This window comes from Macaca thibetana, chromosome 7 (genome assembly GCF_024542745.1).
Source record: "Macaca thibetana thibetana isolate TM-01 chromosome 7, ASM2454274v1, whole genome shotgun sequence".
NCBI lineage: Eukaryota > Metazoa > Chordata > Mammalia > Primates > Cercopithecidae > Macaca > Macaca thibetana.
Window position 1 is genome coordinate 30,843,946 of NC_065584.1, and position 23,604 is coordinate 30,867,549.

General features: G+C 55.6%; 1 protein-coding gene across 1 annotated transcript; it reads right to left on the reverse strand.

Moving 5' to 3' along the window:
• Positions 1-2,088: 2,088 nt before the first annotated feature.
• VASH1 (vasohibin 1) lies at positions 2,089-22,978 on the reverse strand. Its single transcript, XM_050798848.1, has 7 exons — positions 21,313-22,978; positions 14,073-14,161; positions 12,865-12,921; positions 10,917-10,991; positions 8,793-9,174; positions 7,038-7,150; positions 2,089-6,163 (listed from the first exon to the last, which is right to left on the reverse strand). Exons 1-7 carry the CDS (start codon positions 21,619-21,621, stop codon positions 6,091-6,093), a joined length of 1,098 nt encoding a protein of 365 aa, XP_050654805.1. The 5' UTR covers positions 21,622-22,978; the 3' UTR covers positions 2,089-6,090.
• Positions 22,979-23,604: the final 626 nt, after the last annotated feature.

Sequence of the window (23,604 nt, forward strand, 5' to 3'; positions counted from 1 at the left end):
TGCCTTTCCCAGCCTCTGGTAACCCCATTCTGCCCTCTGTTAGAGGGCTGTGTTTTGATTGGCTGCATAATGCACAGTGTGGCTTCTCTTCTCCTAGAAGTGGGAGGAGCCACCTCTGGGTTCCACCAGGGGGAGCTGCCCTGCAGCCCTGGGCTTCCATCACTCCGGTCCACGGTCCATCCCCTCTCCTCTCTCTCCTGAGCAGATGTGCTAGACAAGACTGTTCCAGGTATGGGCCCGCCAGACAGCGGCATGGTGGTGAGGGTGCAGATCTGCTGGAAGCAAGAGAATGTGGACTTCATGTGTTGTGGAGGCAACTCTGCACTTTGTCCCATCCCCAGTCAGTTCCTATGACTTTAAGGCCTGAAGCCTCAGCTTGCTGTGGAGAGGACAGCAGAGCCTACACTTAAAATTCTTGGAGGTTTTGTGCTTCCAACAACCAAGTCCTTTCAGGCTCAGGGTTGGAAACAGTTTGTATATCTGTGTGCACATTGTCATTTGGGCTGGGCTCAGGTGACCCGCCAGCTGACCTGACGTGGCCTCTCCTCATCTTCTGCCAGGCCTCCACAGCTGGTCCCCTCACCCCGCTGGCAGACACTAAGGGTTACAGGCAGCCTGCTTCTGGGCCATTCTGCTTGGTTCTTGGTATGACCACTTCCTGTCACTACCTCCACGGTAGTGGTCTAAATGCTAGCTCCTGGCAAATGGGGCAGTAGAGCTTCAACCCCTTCATTGTCAGGCCTCTGAGAAGGGCCACCTGAACCCAAAGGTCTAACCCAGTTAGTCATGTGCCTAAATTAGGCAGGTGTGTGCTGTGAGCCTGAGGAATGGGACAGCAGGAAATGAGGTAACCCCTTCCACCCCCAAGCAGGTTGGGTTCTGATGCTCCAGGAGTCTGCAATGACATTTCCTTCTGCTTTCTAAGAAAATGGCCAGCGTCCACAAAGAGCCTACCTGACTCATTATGTAGATTCTCACCCCAGCACTTACTTACCCAGCCCCTCATTTGTATAAGAGTAGGCCAGGGGCCCCACTGTGTATGAACCTGTCTTGTTGAAGCCTCTGAGGCCCTTTACTTGGTATCATATTAGCTGGACTTAAATATGAAAATTACGACACTGCCTCTGTGAAAGGGTGTGCAATGCAAGGTATTCACAAATTCTGGTTACTTTGAAGTGCTTTTTTTTGGGTAATGTTTTAGCTGGATTTAAAGGAGCCTGTAACACAACTGCCTGTATTTACTGGTGTACAGTCCCGGATGTCTATGGATTCCAGCAGGTCACCTCTCCTTTTTCTACTGCCATGCCTCCTCCTCCCCCTGGTCACGACCACACCACTGAAAATAAGGAGGTCTTGTGGTGCGAAGCTACACTTCTAGCCACGATTTTGTGGGGACTGGCTGGGATGAAAAGTAAGAAATATATTTTCCTCTCTCACAGGTCTGGGTTTTACCCTTAAGCTGAATGAAAGGAGAGCAGAGACAAGGGCAGGAAGGGTTATGGGTGAAATATGCTGTGAAATCTAAAAGATATTTTCTGTGCGTGTCTGGTTTCAACTGTTAGGGCTTGTCTGAAAGTGTGGGAAGAGGTCCAGAGCTGGAGGGACAACAGAGAGGAAGAACAGGGGTTGGTGGATGGGACCCGTAAGTGTTTTCCACACCATGGGTCTGGATGTCAATAGTGATGAGAAGGTTGCTATGGTTTCCTGAGCTACACTCATCTCCCAGGAGAACACGCCCCATTTCTCCTTTGCTCCTGATGGACTGCTGTGGACTGAGACCAGAAGAGCAGGGTCCCGGAATACATCCCGGGAGCTGACTTGAGCCTCTGGAGGCCAGGCCCACTGTGTGAAGAGAAGGAGAAAGCGCTGCTCACAGATCAGGGTTAACAAGGCCCGAGTGGTTTCAGCAGGCTGAAAAAGTCTGGGACCCAGAAGTTTAATCACAACTGCAGGGGCTGGGAGGTTTCCTGTTGCCTGGCTTCAGGCTCACCTCAGGTCAGGCTCTTCCCAGAGCCAATGGGGCTAATGCCGCTGGGCTGGGGGAGGGCTCCGGCCCCAGCCCCAGAGGAAAGGAGACAAGGCCTACTGGTTGTGGTTTCTGCCCAGCCCACACAGCAGGAGCTGGGGAGACTTTATTCATTTCAGGGGAAAGTGACAACAGGAATGAGAGAAGTGTGAAAGTGAAAGGAAGGGGCAATACTAAGATGAGAACAGCCTGAACAAAGTCTAGTACAACACTGCAGCCATCCAGAGCTTGAGGGAGCGGGGAGGTCCATCACCACCAGGCCTTGTGGGCCAAGCACACCCACGTTTCTTCTCTCTTGTCAGATGTGATGAAAAAGGGAAACTTGGGACTCTGGAGCACCAAGATGGAGCGAGACGGTCAATACTGATGGACTTGCAGCTAGCACCATGGCAGCCTGCCTGGTCTGGGGAAGCTGGCAGGAGGCGATGGTACCTGGTGGGGGCAGACTGTCCACCTCCCACTCCTTCAGAGGACTGTTTCCTGCCCTTCGCACCATCATCACGTTGGGCCCAGCACTCATGTCCCTGAACTTGGAGTGAGCCCAGGGACACAGGGCAGACACTGGGCCTGCAGATGTTGCTGCAGCTGAGCCAGAAAACATTCCAGGCAGGAAAAGCAGGCGCACACATTCACACAGGCCTCTGGGCACTCCACCAGCCAGAATGAGACCGACTCCTTGACCTGGGAAGTCAAGTCCCAGCGGGAAGGGCTGGAAATCACACGTGGTCAACTTCTCAGCTCTCTCTGCTCCCCAAACCCTGGCCCTAGGCTTGCTTTGTCATCACATCCCAAGGCCAGAGGGCTGCTGCTGTCCCCAACTTGGCCCTGCCAGAAGAGGGATAGGGGTGGCTGGCATGATGGGTGAGGGGAGCATGAGAATGTGCGGAGGCCTTGGAGGGAGAGGACTGGCAGTTACGACAGGAAGGCTCTCTATACCTGGCTCCCCAGTGTTCTGCCCCTGGCACTCAGCACAAGGAGCCAGGCTTTGGGGAGACTTTGCAATCACCCCTCCAATCCTGGTCCATTTTCCCCAGGTTGCTTTCTTAGAACTCACCTTGACCCCTCCTCAGCCAGCAGCCCCCACCTCCAGGGGCAAAGGAGCTGGAAGGCAGTCCTGAACTGGTGGGAGCTGGGGTCCCATCAGCCAGGCCCCGTCCCTCACAGGAAGTGAGATGAGGTGATACCATGGATGGTGACTAAGGCCCCAAAGTCCCTGCCTCTCTGCCTCCCCAGAAACCTCACAGCCAGGCCAGCCCCCGGAGCAGAGCCTGTGTAAACACGCCCAGGAGGGGAGGAGGGGTTGCTACATATGAGAAACAGTTAAAAATAAATTAAAAAAGCACCACTATGTCCTGTGCTGGTCTCCACAGCCCCAAGTCTCAGCTCAGGAAGGGTGAGTGCTGGGGGATTATCAGCTGGGGCTCGGCTCCCTCCCCTGCAGACAGCAAGCAGGTAAGAGCTTCATTTTGCTGTTTTCTCCATGGAGGGCTCTGGGAAAGGATCCTGTAAGTTGGAACCTCCGAAGACTCCAGAACCACGAGTGGCTCCCTCTCATATCTACTCCCCTCAAACCCTGTCGTTCCCGGGAAGCTCCCAGAGGTGGCTGAGGCCACGCCCCTGCTCATGAACGGCAGCATCCAGACCCAGAAAGGACCTAGTTTCAGCCTGGCACCTCCCAAGGTGAGCCATCTCTTCTTAGGCATAGTGGGAACATGGAGACCACACCACCCCCACTCCCTGAAAGCTGGGATGGGATGGTGAGTCAGGGGTCACCATGTGCCTATTATTAGTCTGGCTGGAGTTAGGCACCTCCCAGGGCTCACTGACCCCAGGAGGAACTTGGGGAGGCAAGGGACTGACCAGCTGGCCTCTCAGGGTGCCTCTGGCCGGGCCATGCTGGATCTGGCTCTGGGTCAAGCGCTGCTGGTTTGAAGAGCTGCCAGCCTGTGGCGCCTTCCCTGACAGGCACTCTCATCAGCAAAGGCATCCCTGGCTCTGCCTTCCCTTCCTCTTTCTTTGCTTCGAAGGCACCAGCCGTCTCCCTGGCAGGCCGAGAGCTACACTGTCTGTACTCCATACCACCCTCGCTGCTGACCCAGCAACTCCAAAGGGCCTCTGGTTTGTTCCGCTCTGGGAGGGGACTCAGTGGCTTTTCCTTCTCCTCAGCTGCAAGGATCCTCCCCCGGCCCAGCCCAGCTCTGGGGAACAGGACTTTCCTAAACCCCACCTCAAAGCATCTTGGTGGACTTCTCCCCAGCACGAGCTCTCTCTACTTCAGGGATTGCAAACTGGCATCCTCTTTTGCCAGTATTGGGTTTTTAAGTTTTTTTGGAAGTCATCACCAGCATTTAAAAATTCTATTTCACATAAAAAGTCAGAATTCTGGCATCTGACAAAGCAGACAATCTGGCAACACGGGGCTGGCACTGTAAGAACAGCTGAGCAGCTGTGTCCCCTTTAACGGGGTGTGCCCTCTTCAGGTAGCCATAGTCCCCACGCAGCCCTGCAGCTCTCCTTCTCACCATTTGCTGGCCCTGTTGTCGTTGGAGTTTACAATCCTAGTTCTGATCTTCCTTATGTAGCCCCCCAGCCCTTCTGCAGCCTTACTGGCAGCTGCCCCTAGCAGACTTACAGCCTCTCAGTAAAACAACAAAACCTTAATGGTCATCTCATCCATTTACCCTTCCATAACCCGAATCCTTTCTACCTTTCTACGCCTCCTGACAAACAGCCATCTAGTCCTTGCTGTAGGCAACCCATTACTCCTCAAGCAGCCTGATCCTAAACTCTCCCCCACATCCCTTTCTCACTTGCATCCCCCAGTTCCCAGCTGTCCCTCCTCAGTGGCTGCACTGCACCGTTTCCCTGCACCTCCTTGTTGCTTAAGCCACCAGAACCTATCCCCGGCTCTGCCAACCTCTCTGCATCCTCTCACTTTCCCACCAGGTATCTCATGCTGACGGGCAGGCTGGGGACAACCCCAGGTGCCTAGGTTCTTCCCTTCCAGGGCCCTGATGCCCTGCCACAAGTGACTGGCCTAGCCATCATTGCAACCCTAAGCCAAGATGGGCTGTTAAAGGATGCAAGGCAGGCCTGGGACACAAGCATCCTAGTCTGGTCTTGATTTCCCCAGCAGGGGCTCCTGGCACTGCCAGGGGAAAGACCCAGGCCCAAGCATCCCACCCCATCAACCCATGCCCAGCCACAGCTCCTGGACTGGTGCCCAGGGTCTGCTCAGCTCCCATAGCCATGCTGGCCTCAGTGCCATTCTGGGTCCTCCACCAAGCCCAGACCCTCTGCAGGGAGCCCGTGGGCTACAGTAACAGGCAGAGCTGGGACTGAGCAAGTAGACTCGGTTAGGCCCTGGGAACTTTCTGCTCAGAGGTCCTTCCCTGGGCTCTCCTATCACCCCTCCTCTGCCCACACAGCACTGCCCATGGGGACCTCCAGGGCCTGAGGGCTCTCCTAGGCCACGAGCTCATGCTCTTGGGGCAGATGTGGCCTGTGCCAAGCTCCTGGTTAATGGAACAAACCTTTCTCAGGAGGACTCCTACCCTACTTCCCTTTCCCTGGGTCAAGATTCTGCCAGGGCAGGCAGAACTGGAGAAACATCTCCACCCCACCCCCACCCCCCACCATAGGCCTGGTAAGGCTGGGAAATTTCCCACTGATAGGATGCACTGAACTCCCAGAGAGAAGCCAGGGGCAGAGGCACCAGCAGAACCAGCAATCTCCCTCACCTGGCTCCATGGCACATGGATCTCCTAAGCACTGGCCTTCCCACCATCAGCAGATCCATCTGGACTGCTTTCCCCAAATACCTTAAACTTCAGTTGTAGAGTTAAAAACTCCAAATAAAATACTGACGGCCTCTAGGCCCAAAGTTAGGGAGCTTGGCTCAGTGGGAGTGGGAGCAGCTTGGGGGGCTGAGCTGGAACACACTCTTGCTGCAGCCTCTTGCCCTGCCTTGTCACAGCCCTGCCTTCCCCCATGCATGAGGCTGGTTCCAGCAGGTGGATCCTGACCCCTAGGAGTGGGTGGGGCCTGGGGTGCCGGCATCCGCCTCAGACCCGGATCTGGTACCCATTGAGGTCTGGCATGGCTTTGGGCTCGGAAGGCTTCTTGTCACCAGAGGGCCTGTGGGGAGGAAGAGAGCAGAGCGGGAGGAGAGTGAGTGGTCTGTTAGGGAGACGGAGTTGGGGATCCAGCAGCGGCTGCCTGGTGGCTTCCCAGCCACATTCTCCAAGCAGCCCTCCAACGCACAGCACAGTGCGTGTGGAAGTGTGTTTTTGGACGCCCTGGCCTGCCTGTGCTGTCTGAATGTGGCCCTGGCTCGCTCTCACAGGCTTGCTCTCTGCTGGAGGCTGGCTAATCTGGCTGCAGTTGGTAGGTAACAGCTTAAAGTATAAATCTCTCTGAGGGGAATCTGTCATCTACAAAAGCCTCTTAGATAAAAGTCACAGATGATGGATATTTTGGTGCCAGAGGTCTGCTTAGTACCCCACCCCTGAATTCATACCAGAGAGGTGACTCCTGAATGACAATTGTATTTAAAGCAGGAGTCAGAGTGATGTGTAGGAGCTGAAATCAGAGGAGGAGAGCTGGTATTTCAATGGCTTGTTCTTGCTACCTAGATACAGACAAAAACCAGACTCTTGGGTGGGGGGCAAAGTTATGTTCAAAGCCATCTAATATCCAGGCCCTCGCCCATGGCATTCCTGGGAGGCTCACTGCCTGGCAGGGCCCCATCCTTTCCACCTTTTCTCTCACATAACCCGTGCTCAGACTAGTGGGCTAGCAGAGTTTGGTTTCTCCGGGGAAGTGGAACTGCCTTGCTGTGGGAAATGTCAATACACAAACCCCTAAACCCACCATCCCAAGTCACCTCCCTTGGGTGGGAGCAAAAAAAAGAGAAGGGTGGGAAAGAGGTACAAAAAAAGAGGGATACACATGATAAGAAGAAAGGGAAAAAACCCTCTTTGGACCCACCCAGGCATGATCCCTCTCTCACCGTCTTTCGCTGCGGCTGTTCCTGCGGTGGGGGCTGGACTGGGCCCGCTGCGGGGAAGAAACATCCTTCTTCCGGTCCTTGGTAGGAGAGGGAGGGCCCGTCCCTTTGCCAATCTAGGTGCAGAGGAGGAAGCAACAGCATTACTCCAGGGCTGCCCTGGAGCCCAACCTCCCCTTCCAGGAGCCACAGGTCCCTGGAGGCTGCCTTGGGGAAGGCCCAGGGAACCTCAATCATGGCTCTGCCCTGTCTGGATCTTTCCCAACCTATTTCCCAGGCACTAAAGCTGCCAGGGCAGGAGTTTCTCCATGGGGCTGTCCAATCCCTGTGGGCTCTTGAAGGCAGAGTGGAAGTGGGGGAAGTCACTGAGATACCATAATATTGCAAAAAGTCCCCAACAAAGGCCAGGTAAATGTGCCAGTTGTGGGAGCAGCCCATGCTGAACTTAGGGCTGAGATCCCACTCACCCCAAGGGTGATGCTGGTTATTTCCCGCCATTGAGAAGTCAGACTGGTAGCTCTAGCTCTGCTTAAGAAAAAAATGAGAAAAACAAAGGAGTCATCCTTTATGTGGCACCATCAGCTTGACTTGAGTTTTCAAAACACAGGAGCGCTGGAGCGGGGCAAGAAACAGGGGAGTGTTTAGCACTGAACAGACTGGGAATCCATTGCAGCTCTAAACACTAGGTAACTATTGGCTCTCATCTCTAGATCCAATCTGATGCCTTGAAGACACCATAGCAAACTGAGCAGCAAGAGCCAGGGTGCTGGGGGACCCAGAGCTAGGTGGGGAGCAGCAGCTCTCTAACGCAGGGTTGGCTGTAGCCTGCCTCTGCCCTAGGGGAAGGCCCTGTCACCCCAGGAGATCTCGGCCTAGGGCTGGCAATGGCTAGGGCAGCTGTAGCTCTTACAAATCCCTGCCAGGACACCTGCAGGCACCTGCAACACACCTGGCTTCCCCATCAGGAGGCTGAGCTCCAGTCCGATCTGCCTCTCACTGCCTGTGAGCAAGACTCTGAGCTTCCAGCCCTGAAAATGGAGCTACCACCTACCACCCGCTGTCAAGAGAAGCAGTGCACTTGGCAGTGCAGAGTTCGGTGGTTGAGGAGGAGGCTCCAGGCTGCCTGGAGGCGCAGTCACAGTGCAGCAGTGACTGAGCTATGGGGATACCCAGCAGGGGGCCCTGGCAGCTCCAGGAGAACCGAGGCAGAGGTCAGAATTCTGCCTGCTGAAAGGCTCTAGGGCTCAACAGCTCAGCCCAGCTGTTTTGGATACAACAGCCCCCAGCCCACTCCCCATCGCCTCCTGCTCAAGTGTGGATGGGAAAAGGAAGAAGGAACACCGCCTTCATTGTCTTCCACATGGTCTGACTTCCCTTTCTTCTGACCTCCCCCTAGTCCTTTAATGGTTGCTAGGGTTGGGGGGCAGAGTCAGGATGCCTTACAGGAGGAGCCGGGAGGCTGCCCATCACAGCACCCCACCACACCCTCCAGACAGGCGGTGATTCCCCACCAATGACCTTGACTGCAAAGTCCCCTTCTCCATGTGCCCAACACCTACCACCATCCAAACCCAGCCCACCCACCTCCTCCCTCCGCAGCCGTCCGGGTCTGCCCTCCCCAGGGGACCACCTGAACGATATCGACCACTAAGGAAGGCCCCAGCACCCCAGTCCTCCGAGAAGTTCCCCAGTCCTCTCAATCCTACATCGCCTCTGCTGGGGCAGGGGAGGGGGCGAGGGCGTGGAAGGCGGGCCGACCTTGAGCCGCATGTCGCGGGCGTGGCGCTCCAGCTCCTTGCGGAAGTCATCGCGGCCCAGGCGCTCCACGTCCAGCACCGAGTGCTTCCACTCGATCTGCTCCACGCTGTGCGGGTCGTGCGACACGCTCTGGCCCAGCTTCACCTTCTTGAGCACGTGCCAGCAGCGACCATAGGCGGCCTCGAAGTCCAGCACGAGCTCGCTGAGCGTGCGGAAGGCGGGCGGCTTGTACATCAGGTCCTCGCGCCGGCTCATGCCCAGCGCGCCGTAGCGGCCCGCGAAGTTCACCCCCAGCACGATGTGGCGGAAGTAGTTCCCTGAGAAGTAGGTCTTGAAGCTGATGGGGAAGCGCTCCAGGGTGGGCATGCTGTTGGTGAGGTAACTGGCCGGTGCCCGCTAAGGAAAGAGCCGGGAGAAGCACGGGCCAGCACAGCGGGAGGGACTGGGACCGAGAGCCACGGGGTCCAGGCGCCGCCTGCCTTGGGGTGCAGACACCCGCCCTGCTTATCTCCACACACCTGACGTCTCCTCCTGGTATTCCTGCCATCTAGCATTGAGCCTGGTATCCAGCAGGAGTTCAAAATAAAGGGAACCTCGAATAGGCACCGGACTTCCAGGGATTTGTGGCCACCGCTCTAAAGTCAAGCAGGGCTGGTGCCACACTGCAGGGCTTTTCAGAGCCTGGTGGCCCAAGGTCGGAGGAGAGGCACGATGTGCCCGAGGGAGCTGTGGGGGGACACTGAGAAGGAACTCCTCACCCAGATGGGGGCTGTTCCCATTTTCTTCCTGCCCACAAGCCACCAGGTGACCCCTGAAAGGCTTCGAGACCATAGCACCCTGCCTGGAGTGACTTCTGTGTGTGCTCCTGGGGAAGGGGACTAGTCTCTCTCCTATGAGGGTGGGAGCCTCCACTTTGGTGTGTGGCCCCTGAGGAAGAAGTGAACGTGAAGACATGAAGGCGGCACTGGCCGCAGCCTGAAGTTCTTGGGTGGCCGCAGGCTCATCCTAGCAAAGAACCCTATAAACAGGGCAAGGCTGTCGGGCTCCTGAAATGGGCCTGCCCTGTTAGCAAATGCCTGCCATAGTGGAGTTCCCTCCGGGACCTCGCAGAAAGGGCACCCGCAGCCTCTTTGTGTGAACTTCAGGCAGGCATGTCTGTAGGGCGTGGGGATGGACCCCTGGATCACAGTCTTCCCAGGACCTGTCCTCAGAAGGAACTCCTGTTCCATCAGGCCCCTTCCCTCTCACCCTCTTGGCTCCCACCTAATCTGTGCTCCTCTGCAGTGCTGAGCCCAGTGGGCTGCCTACCCCAGGGGTGCAGGCAAAATGTTGAAAAAGCTGGTAAAGAATATGGGCAGGGTGGGAAGAGATGAAACAGAATTGACCTTGAGTTGGTGAAGCTGACTAACAGGTGCACAGGAGTTCATGATGTTCTATGTTTCACATGTATTTATGACATTTTTAATAATCAAATGACTGAGAAGAAAAGGTAGGGCTCAGGCACTGACCAGTCAGGATGCAGAGCCAGCCATCAACACTTCCTCCTCTCCCGCTGCTTACTCTGGGGCTGGGGAGGGCAGCCTCTCCTGGTGGCTGCTCTGTCTCCAGGGCTACCCTGGTGACTCAGCTACAGGCCCCACTTCTGCCCTTTGGATTGGAGGCGGGGGTGTGACTGGAAAACCTTGTGGGGTTTTTTAAAGGCAGTTTTGCTTTAATATCTCGTCCAGAAATCAACATGTTCTGGAAATGCCAACATCTGGGCATTCCAACTGTGCCTCCCAGACCGTATGGTTCTTGGAAATGGTACAACAGCCTTTGTGAGACACTGTGCCCTGATTTGGGGTTCAGAAAACAGGGTCCCTGTGTCCACGTGACTCAAAAAAGAGCTGTCCAGTAAGCCTGGGAAGATAGCAACTGAGAGGTGGGGTACTGGGCCCCCGGGACTCCTCCATTTTGTGGGTGGCTCTTCCACTTTAGGGGGGGCTTCTCCATCTTGGGGCCAACCAGATGACTGCATATGGGCGAGCCCTGGAGCCCATTCAACCTCCCCCACCCTCACTTTCGGGGCAGGAAGCTGAGGCCCAGAGAAGCCCGGACCCCTCCCCTCCAGGCGAGGAAGGATACATTCCCAGGATCACGGCTTCCAGGCATTTGATTGGCAGGGCCTCTTTGGTCATTTCCTTGGCCAGGTCCATCAGCCTGTGGGAAAGGGAGGCAGGGCAGTAAGGATAGCGCCTCCAGCCCCTTCCAGGGGAGTGTGAGAAGGAGGGGGCAGGGTGGACTAGAAATGCTAGAAGGACAGAGGCTGCCCCCTAAGCTGCTCTCAGCTCAGGCCCAGCACCTCCCTCCACACTCCCAACAGAAGTCTGGAGCCTGAGGGGGTGGGAAAGATGCGGCCACTGCTGACAGGAAGGAGGTCCACTCTCCCTCCTCTTCCCTCCTCTCACTTCCACCTCCCACGCCTGGCTCTTGCTCCAAAGAGCTTCGGGGGAGGGCAGCAGAAGTTGGGGGCAGGACCTTGACCGCTACCAGGCTGGGGCCTTCTGCGAGGTAGTGTGGGGAGGAGGGACGTCAGCATCGATCTCCTCCCTTCTGAAGCACAGTGGACACTCCTGACCCAACCATGGCTCCTCCCAAGAGCTTGTTAATTGACTGTAACTGCCTCCCCGCAGCTGCCTGGGCCTGGATGTGGGATCTTAGGCAGATAGTTGCGTGCTGACTTCCGGATCTGCTCCTGAACTTGGAATTCAGGCCATTTTAAGACAGCCTTTCCCTGAGGCCTGGTTCCTCCCTCTGTCCCCAGCCTGGGGATTCAGCCTGGCCACTGGCTTTGCTCGTGAGGGCACCTGGACTCCTCTATGCCAAGTAAGGCTGGAGTGGGCCCCCAGCACACAGCAGCCACCGGCCAACAAGAGCAAAGCTTTGGGGATAGGGAGGGTGGACTCCAGCCAGGGCCTTGGAGAAGGCGTAATTAAGTAATTTTGCTAATAAGCCATTTGAATACATTTTCACAAAGAAGCAAACACAGATTATATGTGGGGCAAGATGTAAAATTCACGTTAATTTTTTTTTTTTTTTTTTGAGACAGTCTCCCCTATCACCCAGGCTGGAGTGCAGTGGTGCGATCTCAGCTCATGGCAACCTCTGCCTCTTGGGTTCAAACGATTCTCCTGCCTCAGCCTCCCAAGTAGCTGGGATTACAGGTGCCCGCCACCATGCCCAGCTAATTTTTGTATTTTCAGTAGAGAAGGGGTTTCACCATGTTGGCCAGGCTGGTCTCAAACTCCTGACCTCGTGATCTGCCTGCCTTGGCCTCCCAAAGTGCTGGGATTACAAGTGTGAGCCACCGTGCCTGGCCAATTCACATGAATTTTTAAAGCCCAGGGGTCTTAAGCCTGTGGGCATCTTTGGGCTGAGCCCCTAGACTCGGCTGTGGCATTCACTCTTCACTCTCCTCTGCCCTTGGGGCTTCATGGGCAGAAACTTTCGTGGAGAAGTGAATTCAGGCAGGGGGCTATGCACAGGATGGCAGGATGGGAAGTGATAGATGTAACATTCTCTCCAGGGAGCTCCCTGTTCTCAGACCCTGGGCCTTCTACTCAATGCCCAGAAAAGAGTCCAGGGAGTAAGGCAAATGGGGTGACCATGCAAGTACCGTGCAGTGGGGACCAGCAAGGGGGACCAGCAATGGGGAGTGCAGCAGCTGCAGAACAGAGAAGGGGGAGGGCTCTCTCCTGCAAGGTCCACCTCTCACTAAAAAACAAAAGATCTGAGGCTCACCTACAGTCCACCTAGGACCACCTCTCTCCTGGCCAAGGCAAGAGCTGGGGGCGGGCTCTCTCCCACTCTCTAGCTCAGCATGGACCTGGGATTTCCTTTTCATCAAGGCAGCCCTGGCTGTTCATTTCCTCTTTATGACATCCTTAAGGCCCCACGGTGGCACCTGCCCCCAAAGGCTGGCTTCCAGAGAGTCCCTGACTGCCCCGTAAACTTCCACTCCAAGGCTCACTACAGGGCTTTCAAGAGGCTCCAAGCCAGCCCTGGGGCAGAGGACTGGCCTCCCGACACTTACCCTGTCAGAGGTCTGCTCTTCTTAATTTCAAAGAACTGTGTCCCTGTGTGATTGTACCTGCGGGTGTGGGTTAAGGGCTTCCTAGCTTGGCCTGAAGGAGGTTGACCCTCTCTCCCTGCCTATCCCCAAGCTCAAGAGCCAAGTCTTCTGGAGGGGACATGGGGGCACAGCATGAATGCTTCTCCCCACCTCACGCCCCCTTCTCTTTTCCTCTCCCTCACCCTCCTTGGCTTTCTCCCTTGTTTTCCCCTGGCTTTCTCCCTTGTTCTCCCCTGGCTTCCCTTCTTAGGACAAGAGACACGGAGCAGGCGGCCGGTCCGGTGAGGGCCAGAAAGAGGCTGTGGCTGGGAACAGCTCCCTGCAACACTTCATCTTCCAACCAGCTGAGAAGTCACAGGAACTGAGAGGAGGCTAGGGTAGGGGGTCTAACTCCGCCTTTAATTGCTCCTGAGCCAGCCACCTGCCTCACTGGACCAGTTTCCCCACTGGCATAGTGAGGAGCTGGACCCGATTTGCAGTCATTGGCCTGGCTTCCCCCAACCCAGGATCCATGCCTAGCTCTCCCAACTCTGATCTCTGCAGCCAGAAGCCTGGGAGACAGGACCCAGAACACACAGCTCGGGGGCAGGGTGCAGGGGCTGGAGGGCCCAGAGCAGGGACACAGCGGAATCTGGACCCAGGGGAGCCCAGCTCTTCCCCTGCTGGCCTCCTGCCAGGGAAGAAAAAGGAGAAGAACCAGGAGAAAATTCTAGGATTCCGAAGTTACCTCCTGGAGCCTAAAATCCTTTTTCTCCGCCATTTTCCTCTTTATTCAAAACCAGACTTTCAAAAGCCCCAAGGCAGCTCCCTCTCTCCCTCTCTGCTAGGGCTGGGTGGACAACAGAGCAGGAGATCTATCTAGACTTGGCCACCCCACCAGCAAGTCGCTCGGGACCCATTTCCCTCTCTTGACCCCGTCATATGGCAGAAGCGGGAGGTGAGTGGCAAGAGAGTGCGGAGTGGGCCCTGCACTCATCAGACAAAATTCCTCCGACATCCAGGAGGGACATGGGACATGTCCCACAGCAGCAGGGACCACAGAGATGCCATGTGAATGGCAGCCCTGGCATTGTGGAATGAGTGGCTCTGCTGATACCTCTTCAGCTCTGTCTGGAAATGCCCACCACAACGGCCAGAAGGTGGCCATGACCCTTGACCAGAGAGGATACTGCAGCTCCCTGATGTAGCGCTGCACAGCTTCCAGGCGCTCAGGGACAGGTGTAGATGGCTGGAACGTAGGCACACTCGGTATGGGGATCTGGGGACAGAGAAAAAGCTCTGGTCACAAGAAGAGGCTCACCCTGGAGCTTCCAGTCCACCAAACCACCTACGACTGGCCTCAGAGGCACCCCACCCTGGGGAGGCGCAGCTTCCCCTCCCTCCCACTTGAGCTTCCTTTCTTGGCACCCCCTCGCTGGAAGACTCTTGCCAGGGCCCCAGTCCAGCCGTTCCTTCCCTCCCGGGACTTAACAGCATTTCTCATTTGGAGCATATGTTGATATTCCAATTTTATGCTTCTTTAATAATTTTAGAAAAACTTAGGTAACTTCACTGACTGTTTTAAATTTTAAATATTCATTAGTTTCAAGACTTAAGAATATAATATTGGGGTTAAGTTCTTTTAGGTTTGAAGTTTGCTCTGGTTCAAGTGCCGGATCAAAGTTGGTGTATCCGGGGTCCCATCCTCTCAGGTGGTGCCCTAGGCTTGGGGAGTGGTCCCGAGGGGAGTGAGCATCCTTGGTAGGGGGTATGACCCAGCCAGTATTATGGACATATGTGCCAGGCCTTCCAGAGCACCACCCTGAACCATCAAGGAGTCAGTCAGCGGTAGCAGGCCAGAAGGACATATCTTGGAACAGGTCTAGATGTAGCTCTGTTGCTGGGCCTGCACAGGGGGCCTGGGTCCTCCTTCTAGTCTTCCCTTTCCTGCCAGCTCCACATCTAAGCAGTACAGGTTTCCAGGTACCCAGCCAGTCTTCCTCCCCAGAATGCACTTTCCAGCACCCAGCCCAGAAATGGCGGAGGAGAGAACAGGCAGAGCTTCCCAATGCCCGGGAGCCCGGAGGCTGCTGGGGTAAGGTCAGGAACAGCTGACCCCCAGGCTTCCTTCAGCCTCCAGTCTCCAGAAAAGAGACCATTATGCCAGTGTGGGCCCCTCTCCAGCCAGGGGAGCCTGAATCCGGAGGTTTGGCTACAAGAAGTCGGTGAGGCCGAGGAGGCCAAGAGATACCTCAGCTAGAGTCCTCTGAGGTTTCAGAACAGACTTCCTTGGGTAAAGAACCAGACTTCCAAGGACAAGGCCCACCCCTCAGAGCTCCCCCTTGGCCACCAGCACAGTAGCTATAAGGCTCCCCACATAGAGAGGTCCCACCCCCTGCCCCCAAGCCTCCACCTGGCCCTCCAAGGCCAGACTGAGCCTCCCCACAAGGGAAGGGGGTAGGGCTGTGTAGGGAGGGAAGGATGAAGCTCTTCTCCTCCTTTCCTTGGGAGGCTCTCGAGTGGTGGAGATGCCAGCCCAGCTTTTTAAATAATGTGACCGCAGGGGCTGGAGCTCTGACAAGGAGGGAAGTGACACTCCAGTTATCACTGCACACTCATGTCTGGGGTGCTGCTGATGGCACAGGCACACGGGACAGTGTCTGACAGACACCTCCTCACTTTAAGGGGTGGAGATGCAGGAGGGAAGGGGCCCTGGTCCAGAGCCACAGTGTCGCCTGCACTTCCTAGCCCTCCCTCCCGTCTGTCTTCTCCTTCCTGTCTGGGCAGTCCCTAGCAACCGCACTGGCTGCCCTGGCTCCTGAGCCACTGACACCTCTGTCTGGAGGGAGCCATTTCCCTTTCACATTGCTCCCCCTCCCCAAATTGGCACCACCACTTACAGTCACCAGCAGGATAAAAGCCCGGGGTGGGGGGCTCCCACTCTTCCTGTCTGGCCACCCTGTGCCAAATGGGCCCCAGGGCCTGGCCTCCCCATGTCAAGCATACAGGGGTGGGGAGATGGAAGAGGAATTAGAGGAATTACTTAGCAATTTACTTTAAATAGCATGGCACATCCACCCAGTCACCTGGTCTCTGCAGGCGGCAGCCCCTGCCAGGCAGGGAAGCAGGCAGATCATCCCCGCGCACAAGTGAGGATCCAGTGACCTTGAGGAGCTTGGGATAAAGACTGTAATACACCCTCCCACAAGAAGCTGCAAACAGGGAGCTGCAGTCCCAGGACTGGATCATTCACCCAGAGCCAGGCCTGGGCCGGGGCCAGGCAGTACCCACGAGAGCACTGGCACCGGCTGTTCAGACAAAGGACCCAGGAGCTGGCTGCTCTGGGAGAAGGAAAAGTCAAGAAAATACCTGGGGGTTCAGAGGCAGGACCTTAAGGCCACCCTCCCCGAGGCTAGCTCTTTGACTCAAGTCACCCCACTGCAGGCAGCACCGACACCTTTTTTTCTAAATGTTCATTACCCACATAGACTCGTTCACTCAAACACAAATAAGAAAGATTCTGTATATGCAAACGATTGGGCCCACTTTAGGACTTGCCCCTCACCCCAACCTCCGAAACAGGAAACAGAAGTCGGGAAATACTTCCTCACTGTTGAGGGGTGGGGAGGGAACCTACAAGTGGGGCATGGTGGGGGAGTGGTAAAGCCACCAGATCTCCCCAGGGAGCACTCCTTCTCCACAGCCAAGGTCAAGGACTCCCCCGGCCCCAGGAACCCCTACAGTCCTGAGTTCTACTGAGACAGTCTCACTGGAGGGGTCTATTTCAGTCTAGCACGATGAGGCCTAGGGGAGGTGGGGAGAGCTTGCGACTGGATGTGTGTGCCGAAAAAGTGTGTCCTAGAGGGCAATAGGGCTGAGTCTCCAACTAGATCGTCACTGTGGATATTCAGCTCTGCCATTTACAGTCATGACTTTATTTATTTATTATATATTTTTTGAGACAGAGTCTTGCTCTGTCACCCAGGCTAGAGCACAGTGGCGTGACCTTGGCTCACTGCAACCTTCATCTCCCAGGTTCAAGTGATTCTCCTGCCTCAGCCTCCCGAGTAGCTGGGATCATAGGCATGCGCGACCACACTCAGCTAATTTTTGTATTTTTAGTAGAGACGGGGTTTCACCATGTTGGCCAGACTGGTCTCAAACTCCTGACCTCAAGTGGTCTGCCCGTCTCAGCCTCCCAAAGTGCTGGGATGACAGGCGTGAGCCACCGCGCCCGGCCCAGTCGTGACTTTAGTGCCTCAGGCACTTCATTTATAAAGCGGGCACCAACACAGAATCAGCCTTACAGTGCAAATGAGATGCTGCAGGTCGAGGTCTTAGAGCGGGGTCTGGCACATAGCACAGACTTAATTCCTGTTCGCTGTCATCATTATCAGTGTGTCCCGAAGATATCAGTCCGCACATGCTGATCGCGGCAGTTTCCCTTTTAGAGGAGATGTCCAGGCTGGGTGTAGTAGCTCATGCCTGTCATCCCAGCACTTCGGGAGGCTGAGGCGGGAGGATCACTTGAGCCTAGGAGTTTGAGACCAGTCTGGGCAATATAGCGAGACCCCACCTCAACAAAAAGATAAAAAAATTAGCCAGGCATAGTAGGGCACACCTGTAGCCCCAGCTACTCTGGAGGCTGAGGTGGGACTATCACTTGAGCCCAGAAGGTAGAGGCTGCTGTAAGCCATGACTGTGCCACTGCATTCCATCCTGGTGACCAAGCAAGACCCTGTCTCATAAATAAACAAAAGGAAAGCACTCTGGAGTCATCATAAATAGCTAGAGGAGATGTCCAAATTCCCATTCTGCAGGAGCTCTGTGGCCTGAGCCATAAAAGACCTTCAGCAGCTGGGTCTGGGGTCAATGGTCACTAAGCTTTTAAAGGTGGTGGAAGCCTGAAACCTGAAGGAGAGACTCTTATCAAGGAGCCTAAGCTGTTGCTGGATGTGGGATCTTTCTAGAAATTGTTGCCCTATAACATACTGGCATCATCCCTGTAATTACAGGCTGCTTCTCCAACGCGCTAGTGGGGTGTTGATGAACACTCACTCCTTGCTCCATTACTGGGTATCTATTAGAGGCACCTAATGAAGCATCACATGCTTTGCATCGTTAATTCCTCTAACATCCTCTTGATGGGCATTGCTATTAGCTCCATTTCACAGGAGGAAACTGAGGCACAAGAAGGTTGCCTGTCTCCCTCACATAAACAGTTATGGGAGATCAAGGATTTGAACAAGGTGGCTTTGACTCCAGAGTGCTCTCCTTTTATGACACCACCCTGCAGGGGTCCCAGACTCAACCACGTGCAGGGGCCAGGCAGGTAACATACACAGGGCAGGCGGGCCTGGTAGGTGAGTGGTGGAGATGGTGGCAAGATGGGGGAGTAGGACCCACTCCCCAGCCCCAGCTGACAGCTGCTTCGTGGGACTGCAGATTCCCATGTGTTCCCAAGTCGTCTACTCTCTGAAAAGATGCCAAAAATCTGGATCTTTATGTGAGAAATCTCCCAATTTTAAATTTCGGCTCAAGTGGCCTTTTAAAGCATTGTACAGTCCCAACAAAACACTTCTTGAGCCCCAAACTGTGTAGCCGCTCTAGGGAATGCCCCTGTGCCAGCTCCAGTGGCGTGGCCCCTAGGGATGGTAAGGACGGGGTCAGCCCACCCTGCCACTGGCACCCTGGCACCCAGGCGCCCAACCCATGCTGCTTCTCTCCAAGGCCTGCTGGACTCCACTGCACTCTCAGACTTGAAGGGCACCTTTCTTTTTTATTTTTTTTTGAGACGGAGTCTCGCTCTGTCGCCCAGGCTGGAGTGCAGTGGTGTGATCTCAGCTCACTGCAAGCTCCGCCTCCCGGGTTCACGCCATTCTCCTGCCTCAGCCTCCCGAGTAGCTGGGACTACAGGCGCCCACCACCGCACCCGGCTAATTTTTTGAAGTTTTTAGTAGACACGGGGTTTCACCATGTTAGCCAGGATGGTCTCGATCTCCCGACCTCGTGATCCGCCCACCTTGGTCTCCCAAAGTGCTGGGATTACAGGCGTGAGCCACCGCGCCCGGCCTCTAAGGGCACCTTTTTACTCAGGGCCCAGGTAGAGGAGGGACCTCATGCAGACTCATGCGGTTTATCTGAGATCTGTGGTTTGAAGAGGGGGAAATTCAAATTTTCCCAAACCTCTCACAAAATTCTTTCCACCCTAGGGGTGGAAGTCTAGGGGTCCGTCACAACACAGCCCCCACCCCTAGACTTCCTTCATCCATGTCCTTCCAGTACATGAGGACTGAAGATGACAAGATGATATTATAAACCAGTTATTAGTGAGCTCACTGAACTTTTTTTTAGTTCCCAGGAGTGGTGACAGTTCTATTCAGCAGGGAACTATTCACACTCTTTTATGGTATGATTTAGATATAAGCCATCTGGAGAGCTGCCCAACGTTTTCAGGTAGGAGCAGGGTGTGACTCTGGCCTCATCGGGACAACCGATCTGAGCAAAACCTAGTCTTCCCACTTGATAAAGGACATGAGTAAAGGTGATGGACATCTGGCTGGGCGTGGTGACTCACGCCTGTAATCTCAAGCGTGGTGGCTCACGCCTGTAATCCCAGCACTTTGGGAGGCTGAGGTGGGTGGATCATCTGAGATCAGGAGTTTGAGACCAGCCCGGCCAACATGGTGAAACCCCGTCTCTACCAAAAATACAAAAATTAGCCGGGCATGGTGGCGGGTGCCTGTAATCCCAGCTACTTAGGAGGCTGAGGCAGGAGAATCACTTGAACCCGGGAGGTGGAGTTGAGGTGGCAGTGAGCAAGATCGTGCCACTGCACTCCAGCCTGGTGGAGAGAGTGAGACTCCGCCTCAAAAAAAAAAAAAAAAAAAAAAAAAAGGTAATGGATATCCAATAACCCGGTAATGGTGGTTGGGGCTTTACAGTTTGTCAAATACTTTAACACACAGTCTCTCATTTCATCTTCCCCACAATCAACCTCATTTTATTGATAAGAAAATTGCATCTCAATTAGGTGAAAGGGGCCATATAGATAAGCAGGTGGCCCCTACCAATGTCAGTATCCTTTGATGCAATACTTTCACTTTCAGAATCTTTCCCAAGGAAATAATCAGAGATGGACCCCAAAAATCACATTTTAGAATGTTCACCACAGTATTCATTTTAGGAATAAAACTGGAAACAACATCCAACTATAGGGGATTAGCTAAATAAATGGTAAGTCAGTGCAGAGCGCATTTATGCGGCCATTCCAAATCAATCTACATTTTGTTTCCCCTGGAAACATTAGGCAGTATTTTAACCTTCAACCTTTGATTCTCTTTTTCCCAGAAGACACTTTCTGATGACTGTACCGATAACTTGGTAAAAACAAAACGGGCCACTTGTCCTCATGTCTAATTCACACTAACTTCCATTCCTCCTAGCCCTCTTCCTTCCGACCTGGGCAGGCAGGGCTAGGCACTGGGCTCTGAGCTCAGTCCAAAGGGCTCTTTTTTGGAGATTTCAGGCCTCTGCATTTGGCAAAGTGCCTCCTAGTCTTGATCATGTTTTTGTTTTCTTTTTTAAATATCAGGCATGTATTTCCATACAGCAGCGTACAGCTCAGCAACTCTCAAATACCCTTTCATTCAGCAAACACACACACAAGTGCCTGTTCTGTGCCAGGCACACAGGAGGCCTTGGGAAGACAAAGATGAATGAGATACAGCCCCTGCTTTCGTTGGTGACACAACTGAAGGACAGCTGTCATGGAGGAGGAGTTACAGCCAACACAGAAAAATTATTACATTGTATGCTTCTCCATAAGACCTCTTCTAATGTCCTTGAATCTAGTGTCCAACAGAGAAGAGGACCTGGACACCTCCCTCCACCCACCCCCCTCCTTCTCCTGAACACCTGAAGTTGAATCTCAGTTCTGCCACTTACTGGCTGTGGGGCCTTGAGTTCCTACTTGTTTTCAGCTTTCTCATCTGTAAAATGGGAACCCAAATTGCACTTAACGTCACAAGGCTGTTGGGAGAATTCAGTGACATAATGCACAAAAATATTTTCTCAACATATGAAGCCCTGCATCTCCTTAGTCATTCATTACATGTGTCTGCTCACAGTTCTCTAGCTTGGCAAGTGTCATCAAGCCATCCTAGTGTGTTTGTTAGTTCCATCTGCTGCTGTCCCCTCCTGCATTTTAAAAGACAGCGGAGAGGACCTCCTGGAGACAGGTATGTGAACCTCCCTCTTATAATGGTGGTGAGAGAAAGTTCTCCGGGACAGGTATGATTTCTCTGCATTTTAAGTATCTTACCGAGTCAGTGGTCCCCTGCCCTGTGGGAGGACAGTGTGGCTTTACTCTTAGCCCCAAGTTCACTAAAACCCTAGACTGTGCTATCACCCCCGACCCCCAAGCCTCACCTTGGGCAGGTCTGTGGCCCCACGGATCCGTTGCGCCACCTTCTCTCCATCGGGGTGGATCTTGGCCACGTGTTTCCACATCCTTTCCCAGGTGGCCTCATCCACAGGTAGCCCACCCCGGTTGACAAAGAAGGGGACCCCTCCGTCTCGCAGGTCCTCTTCCCCTTCCTCTTCTGGCTCCTCATCTCTCTGGGCTGAGGCTCCTTGGCTGGTCTCCAAACGCCTGACCCCAGAGGGGGCAGTGGTCACAGCGGATGTTGGAGTGGCACCGCTGCTGCCACCCCCAACCACCTTCTTCCCCCCTGGCATCCCTAAATCCTCGAGGGCGTGGTGGAGGCGGGAAAACAGGTGGCTCACAAGAGGCCTCCCACACACCAGCTGCAGAGATAACACATGGCCAGAGTGCAAGGCGCCTTTAAGAAATCAGGGCGTGGCTCCTGTACAATAAACTACTACTTGATAAAAAAAATCAGTGCAATAAGGTGAAGTGGGGTCCAAGGGGGTGGGTTGTCTGGGGTCAGCCTTGGAGGCCTTGTTCTGTTTGAAAAATGGGACAAAGAGAACACACCCCACCTTGGCAGCCGTCACAAAGCACCCCCATCTAACTGCGAGAACAATGACGGGCAGCAGTGAGGGCTGGCAGAGTGGAGAAAAGTCGAAGGGAAACTGAGGCCAGACAGCTCGGACCAGCGGCTGCAGAAAGGACAGAGTCAAGGCACCGGTGCCCACTGGGCGCCCTGGGTCTCAGTTTCGGAGGGAACAAAACCCCCTACACAACTCTCGCACGCTCACATATGCGCGCGCCCCAATAGAGACCGAGGCGACTCCCGGCCGCGCGAGCTCCGAACCAGGACCCCCGGGCGGGAGAGCAGCGCTGGGGGACGATTTCTCCGACGCGACGAGACAGTCCGGGAGCCAAGACTCGCAGCTGGCGGGGCGCGGGGAGGGGGCGCGCGCCGACGCGCACATTCCACGCCCAAGGCCAACTCCCCTTACAAAGTGGGCTTTGTCTGGGCCCCCTGTCCCCGCGTCCCCAGAAACAGCGGCAGAGTCCCCAGAAAGGGAGCGGGCGCGGCGGGGAGGCGAAGGCTGCGAGCGCCGAGGCCCAGCGGGTCCCCAGCCGGCCGCGTCTCAGCGGGAGGACCGCGAGCACCTGGCGCCGCGCTGCACCAGCCGAGCCATCGCAGGGCACGGGGCCCGCGGCTCAGCGGGACCAGCTCGGGCGGCTCGCAGGGGCCAGGCTGAGGTCACCGAGCGGCGGGCTCCGGCCGCGGGGTCGCTGCCTGGCACTGGCTGCAGCATGGGCGGTGGCGCGGCCGGGGCGGGCGGAGGATGCTCCGTGGCTGTTCGCTTGGGCTGCCGCTGCCCTGGCTGAGGGTGGAGGAAGGACCGCGGGGCGGGGACCGCAAGCCCGAAGGCTCGCGCAGCCTCGGCCGGCGGATGTAGCTGGAGGCGAGTGACGAAGCCGGGCGAGCGCGCGCTGCGCTGGTGCCTGGGGAGCAGTCTGCCAACGCGGAGCCAGCCAACGCGGAGCCCACCAGCCGATCGCGGCTCGGCGAAGCTGGGGCCGCCGCTGCTGCAGCCCCGCCGCCCCTGGGCCCTGCTGCCGCCGACCGCGTCCCCTACCCGCCAGCCGCCCACCCGGCTCGACTCCGGCCCGCGCCGCGCATGCGCTCCGTCCCCCCCTTAAAGGGCCAGCGCCTTCGCGCCCCGTCCTCCGCCCCCCGCAGCGGTCCCTTTGGCCCAAGTTACCCCAAGGACGCCGGTGGGCATTCGCTCCCTCCTTACCCAGCTGTCAGGGCACCGCGAAGCCGGTGCGAAGCTGCGGAGGAAGTTTTCAACGTGCCAAACGGAGCGCAAACTCCATGGAGATTCCTAGTGCAGAAGGAATTCCTGCGGTCGGGAATTACTTGAAAAGGATTCCTCGCAGGGGCCCTCAGCGGGTAGGACCGAGAGCACTGGCCTGGAAGACTGGGATTCTAGACCGGATTCAGTGCCTGTGTTGCTTTGGGACGTTCAGTTCCCTTCCCTCTGTAGGCCTCAGTTTCTCCATATCTCAGCCGAGGTGGTCACAGTGAGTGAGTGCAGAGTCCCTCCCAGCGCGCACAGTTCTTACAGGAGTACATCTAGGGATTGAGACAGGAGGGTCACTACCTCTAGAAACGAAAAGGATAAAAGTCACCCTGTTTTATCCGATTGCCTGCACTGGTGGGAATGGGGTGCGCAGAGCTCGCCCCTAGACCGTCTGCCTAGACCGGGCTTTGGACGCTCCGGATCCCGCGGACCAGGGTG

Coding starts and splice junctions, on each gene's coding strand:
- VASH1 (XM_050798848.1), bottom strand. CDS start 21,621: ATGCCAGGGGGGAAGAAGGTGGTTGGGGGTGGCAGCAGCGGTGCCACT. Junction 14,162..21,312: donor GGGCCACAGACCTGCCCAAG/GTGAGGCTTGGG, acceptor CTCTGTCCCCAG/ATCCCCATACCGAGTGTGCC. Junction 6,164..7,037: donor AACAGCCGCAGCGAAAGACG/GTGAGAGAGGGA, acceptor TCCTCCCCACAG/GCCCTCTGGTGACAAGAAGC.